This window comes from Erpetoichthys calabaricus, chromosome 5 (genome assembly GCF_900747795.2).
Source record: "Erpetoichthys calabaricus chromosome 5, fErpCal1.3, whole genome shotgun sequence".
In the NCBI taxonomy this organism is placed as follows: Eukaryota; Metazoa; Chordata; class Cladistia; order Polypteriformes; family Polypteridae; genus Erpetoichthys; species Erpetoichthys calabaricus.
In genome coordinates this window covers 203,401,976-203,415,043 of record NC_041398.2, presented here as the reverse complement: position 1 = coordinate 203,415,043, position 13,068 = coordinate 203,401,976, and the positions used below count along the sequence as shown (strand labels likewise).

General features: G+C 35.9%; 1 protein-coding gene across 1 annotated transcript in view; it reads right to left on the bottom strand.

The window, feature by feature from the left end:
• Positions 1-825: 825 nt before the first annotated feature.
• Positions 826-13,068, bottom strand: part of LOC114652868 (solute carrier family 28 member 3-like) — a 65,472-nt gene continuing 53,229 nt past the window's right edge. Inside the window, exons 12-16 of the mRNA XM_051928574.1 lie at positions 11,190-11,387; positions 6,464-6,545; positions 3,897-3,995; positions 1,841-1,967; positions 826-946 (exon numbers count right to left, since the gene is read on the bottom strand). Of these exons, the coding sequence (XP_051784534.1) occupies positions 826-946; positions 1,841-1,967; positions 3,897-3,995; positions 6,464-6,545; positions 11,190-11,387 (627 nt within the window). The remainder of the gene's footprint in view (positions 947-1,840; positions 1,968-3,896; positions 3,996-6,463; positions 6,546-11,189; positions 11,388-13,068) is intronic.

Sequence of the window (13,068 nt, the reverse complement as noted above, 5' to 3'; positions counted from 1 at the left end):
CCAACCCGCTATACCCTAACTACAGGGTCACGGGCGTCTGCTGAAGCCAATCCCAGCCAACACAGGCGCAAGGCAGGAAACAAACTCCGGGCAGGGCGCCAGCCCACCGCAGGGCACACACACACACACACACACACACCAAGGACAATTTAGGATCGCCAATGCACCTAACCTACATGTCTTTGGACTGTGGGGGGAAACCCATGCAGACACTGGGAGAACAGGCAAACTCCACACAGGGAGGACCCGGGAAGCGAACCCAGGTCTCCTTATTGCGAGGCAGCAGTGCTACCCACTGCGCCACCAGAAGGAAACAACATCTGTTAAAACATGGATCCCTAGTATTTTCATATTTACACCATGGTGACATTCTTAATTATAGGTTTATTTTGGCTTTAATTTGATATTAACTTAATTGTTTTCTTAACAAAGTTATGTAATGAGACTAAAGGATTGTGATTGCCTAACTATAGTCCAGGATACAATGTACTGTAGTGAAACAAAGTTTTATTCCATTGATAAATCTGTATGAATTAGAAATACAATAATCTACATATAGAAGTCCATTAAGAATGAGTATTTGCTCAATAATGTTGTTCGGGTTTCTCATAAATGCTGTCTTTTAAAATGCTTCCATTCTTGAGAAAGATGTAATATTTTGGATTAGGCTAATATATGACCTGGGCTAAAGGAACCTGTGGTGAAAGTTAATAACATATTACTCTTTAAAGGACTCTAAAACATCTTGTGATTAACAGATCAAGAGTTACAATGCTTTTTTCAAAGTTAGATAGAGAAGTTGGTTTATTAGTCATGTACTTTACCTCAAATAGTGACCAAGCTGCAGTTAAATAGCAGAGAGTCAATTACTGTGCAGCACCCTCTGAGCGAAGTTAATGTGTACGAACCATTAAAAATAATCTGACTTGAATTAGTTGAAAAGGCGCTGTAATGAAAAACACAATTAAAACAGTGATAAATTGCAAAGACTGTTTCTTTATTTGTGTCTATTTGGTTAAACTGGAAAATTAACATTTGGCACCTGCCTAGGACTTTTACTTTTTTGGTCTACACATTTACAGCCATACGACAGACTCACCTCTTTTCTGTTTCATTAAGAAATTGCATTCCCGCTGTTTGTCAATAATACCTATTCATATGTTTAACCTAAAGTCTTTCTGTTTTCTGTAGAAGCTTCTTCTGGTCACAGCTATTGGAGGATTAATCTTATCCTGCCAGCAAGAGGCAATGAGCAGGACCTATTCCTTAATGGGATGTTATGTCATCTCACTGTAGTGTCATTCACACACAAGACCTATTTAAAATCACTGATCAACTAAGACGCTTTCTTTTAGACTTTGGGAAGAAACCAAACTCCCTGAAGGAAACTTATGTTAATAAACCGCAACCATGATATTCTCCAACATATATAATTGATTTTAGGTTAGCATAGGATGTGTGAAGTCTTGTACTGGCTGCACTGGGCACAAGGGATGAAGCAGGGTGCCAGCTCATTACAGGACTCACACACAGGACCAAATTAGAATTGCCAATTAGCTTAAGAAGTACATATCTGGAAGGATATGCTGGAGCATGTGTCATAGAGAGAATGTGGCATCGATAATGACCAGGCATGAGATATAAACCCAGTATACTGGATTCATGAGGCAGCAGGACTGTCCAACGCAGCATTCATACTTGAAGCATGTTAATCCCATGTAGAAGACACCCCAGCCATAAATTAAACCATGAATTCAAGGGCCGTGAAATAATAAGACTAAAAACTTGATTGCTTAGTTAAAAATCAGCAAAATAATGGATAATGTAATATGTCAAATACCTTTCAAAGAGAACTGTGCAGCATTTAGCAAGGTCTGTTGTGTTGATGACTGAGCTTAAGTTAAAATTAAAAGTATTGTTAAGTACAAAGGGACATGTTAATGCTTCTTCAGGTATGTAGAGCATTCCTAGAACAAAAAAGAAGTTAAGAAATAATCTGCTGTTAAAATATTTTAGTTGATGTTGGGTGCTGTAATTTCACACATTGATATTACATTTTGTTATCTCAAATTTTGAATTTGAAACGATCAAATTACAAATTCTTCAACTCAATGTACAAAGCTTTGCAAAACACACTAAATGAACTGAACATTATGAAAAGTATTTAATACATTTAAAAAGTATTTCTTTTACTTTCTAACTGCAAGGCTAAATTTGTTCAGAACTGACATATTACTGTTACGGCTTATCAAATATGAAGCGAAAAAACCTTCATAACAAATTTAATGATTGAATTTATTAAGTTAAATAAACAAGTAAATGAATGAATGCAAAACAAAAATACCTAATTTCAACAAAAACAAAACAAAAAAGTCAAGAATATCAAGAAGGCATTGAAAATATTGAACAAAGGCACACAACAGAAATAAAGAGACTAGAAGTTAATGACACAAAGGATAAAATATCATATTTAAAGCTTAATGTGTGTTGATAGACACATTGAGTCTATCTCCACCAAATTTTAACACAGATTACCATTTATACAGGGCAAGATCATAAGCTATGTTTTGTTCTGAAAATTTTCCTCTTGGAGAATTTTAGTTAGCGACCACACTTGGACTTTATTTTGGAAGTGTTGCGAACAGGAAAGATCCTCCAAACAAAGTCCCAAAACTGTTCCAAAAAGCCCTACAAGGGAAAGGGTCTGTCAACCTTTGGCTTGTGTAACAGCGGGCAAACAAAGAATCTTTATAAAAGAAAAAAATTTAAAAAAAAAAAGTAATACTGATTGTTAGATTTTTGGTTTATTTCTTCCCTGTTAATGTTTTAATGTCTTTCCTCAGTCTCTTTATCTTTTTCTTCTCAGTTTATTTTGTGCTTATTATTTCCCCTCCCTTGATTTTTTACTTTTTTATTGAGTTAAAGCTGTAAGGTGCTGGGCTCATTAGGGATTCATTTCAGTGAGAAGGGCATTTATGACACCTTTGGCCACAGCAACATTGATGTGGCATTGGTTTGCTTTTGGAAACTGTGTGCTTTGGCATAGATTTGTGCTATCTTCCTGTTTTGAACTATTTTGTGTTTTGGTTGTTTCTAGTTTATGACTTTAGTTGTAGATTCTATGATTTTCAAACTTTAATTTATACGTTTTATTAATAAGTTCAGTACTTTTGTTCGTTTTCTGTTTGTTTTGAATTTTATATTTTAGAATTCTGATCTTGAATTTTTTTAATTTTCTATTTTGATTGTTTAGGGTGTTTCCTATCCTAACCCGTCATGTTTTTCTTTATTTTATATGCAAGGTATATGAACAATATTTGAGTTTGTTTGCTGAATGTCTCTATATCTGTCAACATATTTTTTAACCCACTTTTTCAGCGGTAACCTCTATCAGCAGCTGTGGAGACTGGACAACAGCCAGCTGTGTAAGGAAGGTCTTTATTTGGTTTGGCACAATCAAGCACTCACACTTAAGTTGGGGTAAATTAGGCCCCACTTAAACCTGGCATTACCATGCATTTAAATATGTCTCACTTGCCAGCATCAGCTTCCACTTATGTGATTGTTGAACGAGTACAGAAAGTACATTTTGCATTTCTACTTTTGTTACATATGGTTTCTAATATGTTTTGATCATCTCTGAATATGATCTGATAGACCATATCAAAAGCATATTTGCACCTGACGTTTAGTATTGTTGACTGCTATCTGGTCATGATTGGATCACTGAAGTATAAGTGTAAAGATGATCTTAGATTCACATTTAGGAAACACATGTAAATTTCACACACATAGTAACCAAGCTGGGCTTTGAACTCAGCCTGCTGGGAGCTGTTTGGAAGCAGCACTAACCTTTGCACTATTGAATTACCCAAATGTAGGACATACATAATTACCTGCAACACATGCTGTCATGAAGCATGCAATGGTACCAGAGATAAGAGACCTTAAAGCACAACTAGAGATGTCGCTTCTCCTTTTAGGCGCCAAAGATGCTAGTAAGAAAGGAAATAATATTATGAGAATTAACCTGTGTGTTGAATTTAGCAATAAAACTCTATTCTGAGTTAAAGTTTCCTAAAAACAAATATTACATTCTTGAGCACTGGTTTAGTAAAATGACTATTTTACATTTAGGTTTTCTCTTTATTGTAGCTGGCATACAAATTTAATGGATTATATATTTAAAATATTTTTTCAAAATGAGCTTACAATACAGAAATGTATTTTTAAATGATGTTAAATAGCTTTTTGCAGTATGACACAAATTAAAACAATAATATATAATTTGCATTTCCATACATTTATTTTTCAGATTTTTAATCAATGCAAACATATCTCTCTTTCCACAGGAATAAATAGTATTGTTTATACCAGACATGTTTTTGTTTATATTATAATAAATTGAACTATTAGGACAGGCAAAGGTTTGAGAAAAAACAAAATTGGTGAGAAGAGAGACAATCCAGAAAGCAGCACAGACAAATCAGATAACAATGGTATACATCAGAGTTCAAAAGCTGTGCAGTATTCATAAGAGATCAGCCGTGTAGTCACCTCCGATGGTCATAACACCAACTACAAAAGATGTGCCTGGATTAAGGAAGCCAAAAAAGTTTTGAATTAGGAAGTAATTAGGATGGTGAATGCTCAGTGGAAAAGAGAAATAAGGAACAGCAAAAAGTACAAGCAAATTCTGAAATGCACCAGTGGATACTAACAGTGTACTGACATGAACACGTCCTACAGTATGTGGTAAAATACACTGGAGCAGTTGCGTGGTTTGCTTTTTGTTTAACCTTGGTTTACTCAACTTGTGTTGTCCTCTCTGTATGTATTCAGTCTACAACACAATAGTGTACTTTGTGCTTTTGAAAATAGAAGAACTAAACTTTTCCATACTGACTGTTGGGATGTCAGCCACAGGTTAGGCATGGTTTCTAGGATTGTAAATAATAATGATATTTTTTGTGATCATTTTTTTATTAAATACATACAAAATGATAGAAGATAAACAATTAAAAACCATAAGGTAGAATAAAACCCAACCTTCTCTACCCCACACTCTCCCAGCTTGAGCCAAGAGATAAATATTCTGGGAAATCCAGTCTCCACAAAAGAGAAGAGGAGAATCAAAGATTCATGAATAAGCCACAACAGCAAAAGATTAAAAAATTACAGCAAACCAGGATTTACACATTTGAGCAGCAGTAGTCCAAAATTCAGTTGCATTGCTGGAGGAACTGTGCTTAAGATAATTCAAGATGTATTAAATTGTAGAAGGAGGACTACCAATTGTCTACCGAATTGTGCTCAGGTCCTTCCAGGAAGCAAAAATTAATTTGATTGACAGAGAACAGAAAAAAGCCATTACATTCAGCAGGATTAAGCCGAAGCATAGAGGGGTCTAAAAGAAGAAAGATTGAAGCAACAAAAATATTTAAAAGAGTGTGAAGAAGATAGCAGGTGATGTACATGGGTCCAAAAGGAAATGAAGAAAGGATGGTGTCAGGATATGGAGAGAAAAGGAAATTGGCAGTGAGGCTCATCAGATGGCACATATATAGAATTATGAACTGGATAGTTCGGATAACTAGAGCAATATCTTATATTGTAGAATATAGCATTCCATGAGAGGGATGAAGAGAGAGGAGAAAGGTGTCTTGTCCAGAGAGAAATCAAGGTCAGAGGTTTGTAAGATGCTTTACAAAGTAAAGAGTAGAAGGTACAGACAGTTTTTTTTCTTAGGAGAGAAAGAACAAAAAAGAGAGTACAATGAGTGGTTTGGCAAAGAGATTAATTAGAGAAATTCCACATGTTCTTAGGACTAATTGGAGTTGTATGTAGTAAAAGAAAGTAGAACAAGGGAAATTAAAATGAGCTTGTAAAGAGTGGAATGTCATCAGTCCTGAACTATTAAACAAATCTCCTAGCCCAATGATCCCTGTATACCAAGAAAGACCCACAATGTGGGTCACCTATTGAAAGAGTGGGTTTATGAAATATGGGAGTGAGAGAATGCCAATTTCCAGAGGATACAAGTAGTTTTTCCACACAGTTCCAGATGTTGATGGCATATGCAAAGATGTGTGGCAAAGGAGAGTTTGGAGGGTTTAGACTTTAGGGAGGCAAACAGAATGCCCTGAAGAGAAAATGGAAAAGCAAGGGTGGAGTCTAAATGGAGCTAAAAGGAGGGTGGAGAAGAGGACATGACAATGACTAAATAAGTCTGAGGGTGAAAGCCCAATGGTATAATTCTAGGTCAGGTAGCGATGCACCCACACTCAATCTGTCTTTGACCAAAGTTGAACACTTAATATTTGGTCTCTTGCCATTCCAATGGAACCAATATCATTATTTAGTGGGAGAGCATAGTAGGACAGCGTCAATTAAAAAATAAAACGGAAGTCATTAAACAATATTAATATTTCTAAAAGTACTTGAATTATATGTTTTCCCTTACACAGTGCTCCTATCTGAACTCCCAGAGATCCAAAGTTTGCAAATCCACAGAGGGCATAAGTGGCGATGACCTCTGAATGGGCCTGAAATTGAAAAAAAAAAAGTATTTTTTTACTTTATTTATGTATTTAGTATATCTCAGTTCACTGGGTGCAGCTTCAGAGTATGGTGCACTAAAAGTAAATTATTAAACCGTATAACGTGTATGTATAAAAATACAAATGATGTCATAGACAGTAAAAAGAGTGAACCTCAATGATTAACATAAACATATCATAACAATATAAAGTGTTATTTACATTAAAAGTGTGATATAGTCAGCTGAAGGCAGAGGGGAGTTAAACATAAACTTCACTTTAGAGTGTTTATGGAGAAAATAAACCTCTTGGGGTCCACAGTTGAATATAATAGATAAAATCAAAGTTCTAATGACCTACTTTAGCTCAGCTGACTGTTCTTCTATATGCTGAAAAGTATAAAAAGGCAGATTGAATTGTAAGGCTCCAGATATCTCTGGTGTCATGGTGGGTACATCATATTGTACTTCTTTATTCTTTGATGCACTGGAATGATTTTCACTATTCATTCATAACCAATGAAAAATACACAACACAGTTTGGAAGTGAGAAAATTTCAATATGTATTATGCAGATATCAGTTTACAGACATGATAGAAATAACAGCATTGGGGTCTATCAAAAATTGTCACAAAACAGTTATAATTTCATTTTCAGTTCTACAAAATGCTATAACACTGGCATTTACTCTGAAAATATTGATAGCAAGTATTGATTTCATATTTATTCCATTACAAGGTCATGGGGATCCAATGTAGAGGTCCAACCTGACTCAATTTTTTTGTAGAACGGGTACTATTAGATCATATTCCTGTGTCCAGTAGCAAGAGATCAGAGTTAATATATTTATTTACTTGGGGAGAAATTCAGGTCAACAGCATGAGAGTAGGGTGTCGATATCAACTACAGTATATGGGTAGGTACTGCATGCCTACAGTTCTTGTGAATCAGTCTACAAAGTGACAATGTGCTAAATTGATTGTCTATTTCTGACATTTATTCTTCACTTGTGCGTAAAACTTTGCAGATTGGGATTATCATATTTTTTGACATTAATGGACTTGTTAATAAAGTTTTACCATCAACAGAGTATTAATCAGCAACATCACACTACTACTGAGGCATCTTCTGGGAAAAAAACATTCTCAGCATTGGTGCAAGCAAAGCAGTATTTTGCATCACGACAGAACTCCTGCACATCCCACATTATCAGAGTTTTTAACCAAAAGCAATATGGTTGTTTCTTTACACCTCCTGTGTTCACCAGATGTTGCTCCTTGGAACTTTTTTTGTTCCCAAATTACAGTTGAGACTCATGGGAAGGTGATTTGCTACTGTGTTAGAAATCCAAGAAAAAAATTGCAGGAGTTCAGTATTTTTCAAGTCAAATTTCTTTCTTCCCAAACATGCTATATACTGTATGCATTTGCCAATCGCAAGTTAATAGCTCTTTATATATTTAAAAAATATTGTAACATCCCGATGGCAAGGAAGACTGCTGAAGAAACACCTGTAATTGTTGAATGCTTTGTTTATTCCATGCCCTGCTGGATGCTAAATCATCGTCTCAAATTCCCATTGTATTGCCATAGGAGAATCCACTGCCAGTGTTCAAAAGGCTTCAGGCGTCAGGTGCTGTCTAGCAGTGCAGTACCAATCTAGCAATTTCTCCTTCACAGATGGTCTTCGAGGGTATTCCCCAGGTAGCTGTCCTGGTCCCCTTTTATGTCACTCATTGGTCACAGCTCTGCCTTTTCCTCAGCAGCTGCACAGACCTCACCTGTGTGGTTTTCCTTGTCACTTTATATGGAGTATGGTGGAATAGCTTCAAAACTCACTAAATATGTCATTTATTTGATTATTGGTCCATGCCATGTAATTACACTTACAACCTTTCACGCCCTGGGTGGTGATTTTCTCCTGATAGACCAAATCACAGTAAACTTTTTGTGCCAAGTGGTTGGCTTTGTTTTGATTTACTTCTGTATATATGTGAGAACTTGCACAAGTGAATAGAAAACATATCCTTACCATGAGGAAAACAGTACTAGGATTATGTGATAAAAGGAGTATTTCCAGATCCCTTTTGTTGTTAGAGACATGTGTCAGAAACACAGAAAGCGTGGGTCAGTACTCGATAGCTGTCTTGGCTTGAAAAATGAACATATTTTCCTCCATACTCCATAGACTGCAATGTAAAGCGCCAATGGGATAAGATATTTTTTAAAATGTATGGAAAGTAATTTACTTTAGAACACAATTTCACATGGAAAATGCATATATAGCATCTTTGTAATTAAAAATCTTTGACTTAAAAAATACCAAACTTAACAAACCCTACACTGTGCACGAGTTATATGGCGTGCACTTTCAAAACATGTATGTGTCATACATGGATCAGACAAAATATGTATCCATGTTTTTTGTCTGAGAAACTGATTTACTTTCGTGTATGATTTTTGTTTTCTTATAGGTTCTTTTATTTTAAGAATCCGTTTAGACTATATACCAAATTCAAATGCCTTTTAGAAAGAAAAACTGGAATGCAGTTGTGAGCAGAATAGAATCTTATCGAAGCTCAGGAGTAAGTCAGTGAGAGTGGTTGGAAACGGGATGGAATCTTGTCAGGAGTAGCCATGAGCAGGATCAAACTATAGTGGTAGTGGTTGGGAGTACAAACAAAAAATTGGATATGAAACAAAAATTGCTGCAGTGTGAACATAGCCTGAGTAATAATCAGATATTCTGCAGACATCAATGTGTTGAATTACTGACTGAACTCCTGACTGCTTTGGTTTGTCACAGGGCCTTTTGGTTTTTTTCCTCTTTTGTATTTTCTTTATTTGGTCTGTTCTGTTTAAGTTTAAATTTTGTAACATATTTTTTAAATTGCCGACTATGCATTCTTTGCTTATTTCTTTTTTATTGTTTTAATTTGTTTCGTTCTGTGTTATATTAATTATGTTATTATGTTTATTGCTAAATAATGGGTAATAATTAAGTAATTTTTTTCAGGTGCCATCATTACGTCCAGCTGCAACACATGAGGGCTATTTAAATCCCTGGATGCCTCTGTCTGGTTTTAGTGGCATTAACCTTGTAGTTGAGTCCTTCTGCTCCTTTTTGCTCACTCCTTTCATAATGAGTTTAGGGGTCTTCTGACCATTTCATTTAAGTGCTTTAAGGTTTTAAAAGCTGTGGCTTTGTTGTAATGACAGTAATTTTTGAATTTTGTATTAAGGATTAATTTTTTTTGCCTTGTAATTATTAGCTTATTTTCATTTCCCTTACTCTTTTATATTTTCTGAATTTTTTAATTTTTAATTTTCCTTTTTTAGTTAAGATCTGCATTTTGCTTGATTTTGTTATAATGTTGTTTAATAATATTTTTTTTCTGGTCCTTAAATTGTATTTGCAATACAGAATCCAGAATTTCTGCAGTGCAGGATCTCATTATGGTGATGGAATAAAAGGTTGCCCTGATGACCTTTCGCTTTCTGAGATTGGAATTATACAAAATGTCTCTGTGCTTTCATGAAAGATATCCTTTTTTGATCTCCCAGTTCAAAGATTTTTTTGCTTATCCTTTAAATTTGGATTTTCAGTTCTCATTTAAAAGTTTTGGCACTCATTGTTTCCCTGGTTACTATCTTTGCCTGCCTCTTGACTATGACTCCTGATCCCTTCATCTCTCGCTCCTAGTTTTATTTGTCCCTAGCAATACAGATTTTTTGCCATGTTCTTTGAATTTTGTGCTCAGTGCATTCTAATTTTTTTTTTTGATTAACTTTAAGTTTTCGTTCCAAGCCAAACTTTTTTTAACTCTTTGAGGGCTGAATATTTTTTCCTAAAAACACAGTTTTCTGAAAAGCACACAAAGCAGTTGTTTCACACAGAAATCAACAAAAAATGAGTGTCCGTTGCTGCATGTTGTGTCCGCCAGTTCACAGTCTCTTGCAGCTCAAGCTGCTCACGGGTGGCATAACTGCTGGCAGGAATTCACGGCTGTTCTTGTGGGGTGGTGGGCAGCAGCAGTAGTCACAGTGCAATGTAATCTGTTTTGTACCTCTTGTCATTGTAAGTGGCAGTCCTCCCAGGCGAACTTTACCAAAGGCACATCAGCTACAGGAAAGTGTTCAACACCACAATCAGCTCGGGACTGATCAGCTGATGCTGGTACCTTCTGTTTGTTTTTGATTACTTGCATCAAAATCGAAGTCTAATAAGTCAGAGTCCAGTTCAGCGATAATATGCAAAACGTCTTTCACGTAGTACTTAGCTTTACGCATTCATTTTGAGCTCTTGCCAGAGGTCGAAGCAATTTTTGATGTTGTTTGCTCTTTGTTACTTACCCGAGTGCAGGAAATCTCAGTCAAACCAACTAAGCTAACTTTCCTTCTAGCAAAGAGAGTCGAACTAAAACATAACGGCAGGTTTGGTCACCGTTTACAGCTGATTACCACCCTCAACCCCTTCTGTTGACAAAAGTCGACATCCGCCTTGAAAGAGTTAATGGTTTCCCTCACCCCTTGTGGTATATTTATGGCACTCTTTACCTTAACAAGTGAACAATAATGGTAATAGTAATGTAAAATGTAATCAAATAATTAACTTAAGCAAAAACATTTAAAGAAATTAAGCTGTACTTACAGAAAGATACTGTTTTATTTCCCCGGAATACTCTGGTCCACCAGCCTGCCTCTTTTTAATCATTTCAGCCAGTTTGTTGTAAGCCACAAATTCATTGAAGAATGTTTTATAACCAATTAGTTCCCCAACTAGGAAACTGTCATTCCAGTCGACCCCCATCATAAAGGAAAATGGCATAAAGACATAGGAGCAGATCACCTGGAAATTAAAGACTCATTAAGTACTATTACTGGTTTGTAATTTTATTTAAAAGTAAGCATTTTTTGTAAACAGCATTTTAAATCTTAACTATTTATAGATAAACTGGAATACTCAAACATAAATAGCTACAATAACAACTAATATAACACTCCACACTTCTCAGGTGTTTTCCGGTGACTGGTGGGCTAATACATACCATGGAGGAAACCATGTTACAAGATAGGAGAATGGGCCCAATACTTAGAAAGCATACTAGCAGCAGAGACACACAAAAGTGCAGGAAGAAACATGGTATTATGGGTCTGTATAAAAAGATTTATAGGAACACGAGTGAAAACTCCTCTACTGTCTACAGAGAGAGAGAAGAGAAGCAACAGTAATTTTGGCAAGAGCCTGGGACACCTCTTGTCAATTTGATTGCATTATGTGATATCAGGTTGGGGTTGGCCCTTTTAAATTCAGGCGATCGGTAAATTTCCTCTAGTCCATTAGTTGTTAGTACATGGGACAGTGTTTCTATTTTAAGTAAGGTACGCAAGGAAATACCCAAGAAATCTGTCCTATTTTAGAGTGTCTGAAGACTCAGAATGTCAAGCAATAACCTGCACAGGCAGTTACATGCTTAGTGCAGCCTGCCAACATCAGCATATAATGTGGGATTGCCAAGACACAGGACAAGAAATGAGCATGTAGAAATGGAGAGAGATTAGTCGGTAAAATAATGTTATTTATCATAAGGTCTGTGATCAAAAAGAAAGTTAGAAATACAAGTATGATGTTAATAAACAAATACAGACGATACCCAAAATCACTAGCCAGAAAGACAAAGACAAAACGCTGAACAATGATGTCAGGAACACATTTAGTTACTGTTTAGACTCTCACACTGGCAAAATGCACAATGCAACAGCAAACAGCTCTAATTAGACTTCCCCTTTTATTTACTGCTACCCTCCCATTATGTGACCATAGCTCAATCATCGTTACTAAGCCAGGGACAAGGATGCATGGGGTTAAGAGACAACTGTAAATGAAAGGATCATCCAGGAATGAAGTCTATGCGATACAAAGAAATGCAAGGAGGAATTACTAAAAAAAATTAGATTTACTATGTTCTCTCATCTCATTTTATTACACCTATTATATTCTCATTAGCTCTAACTTGGTGGTACTATAGTGAAAGATGGAGTATCCTGACCAAGGACATGACTATAGGAATAAATTCCACCTTAGGCCTGTGGAGTCTACAGTTGTGAGTTGGAACCAGTTTTCACTGGTGGGAAAAGAGAAAAGGACAGAGAGCGAGAGAGACAGGAGGTGAGTGAAAGTGCTTTTGCAGTACTTAAGAGGTAAGAAAGTCCTTGTGCCTAACCAGGCAGTAAACAGATTAATGGCCAATGAAATCTAAAGTAGTAGTAAGAGTTAGTTTATCATGTTTATTTATAATTTCTCTTTATCCCTTCCATTGGCTGCTTTAATTATGGTAAAATGTTGTATTTGCTCCAAAAAAACCAACAATAAATATCCAGTGAACAGAACAACCAAACGATGCTGATGACATGGTAAACAAGGATTCTACTGAGTCTTACCCATCAACTGGCAGACAATATGATACGATAAAATTACTCTTGACACCTGCCTTAAAAAATGCCAGTTGTGCAGTAGATTGACTGAATAG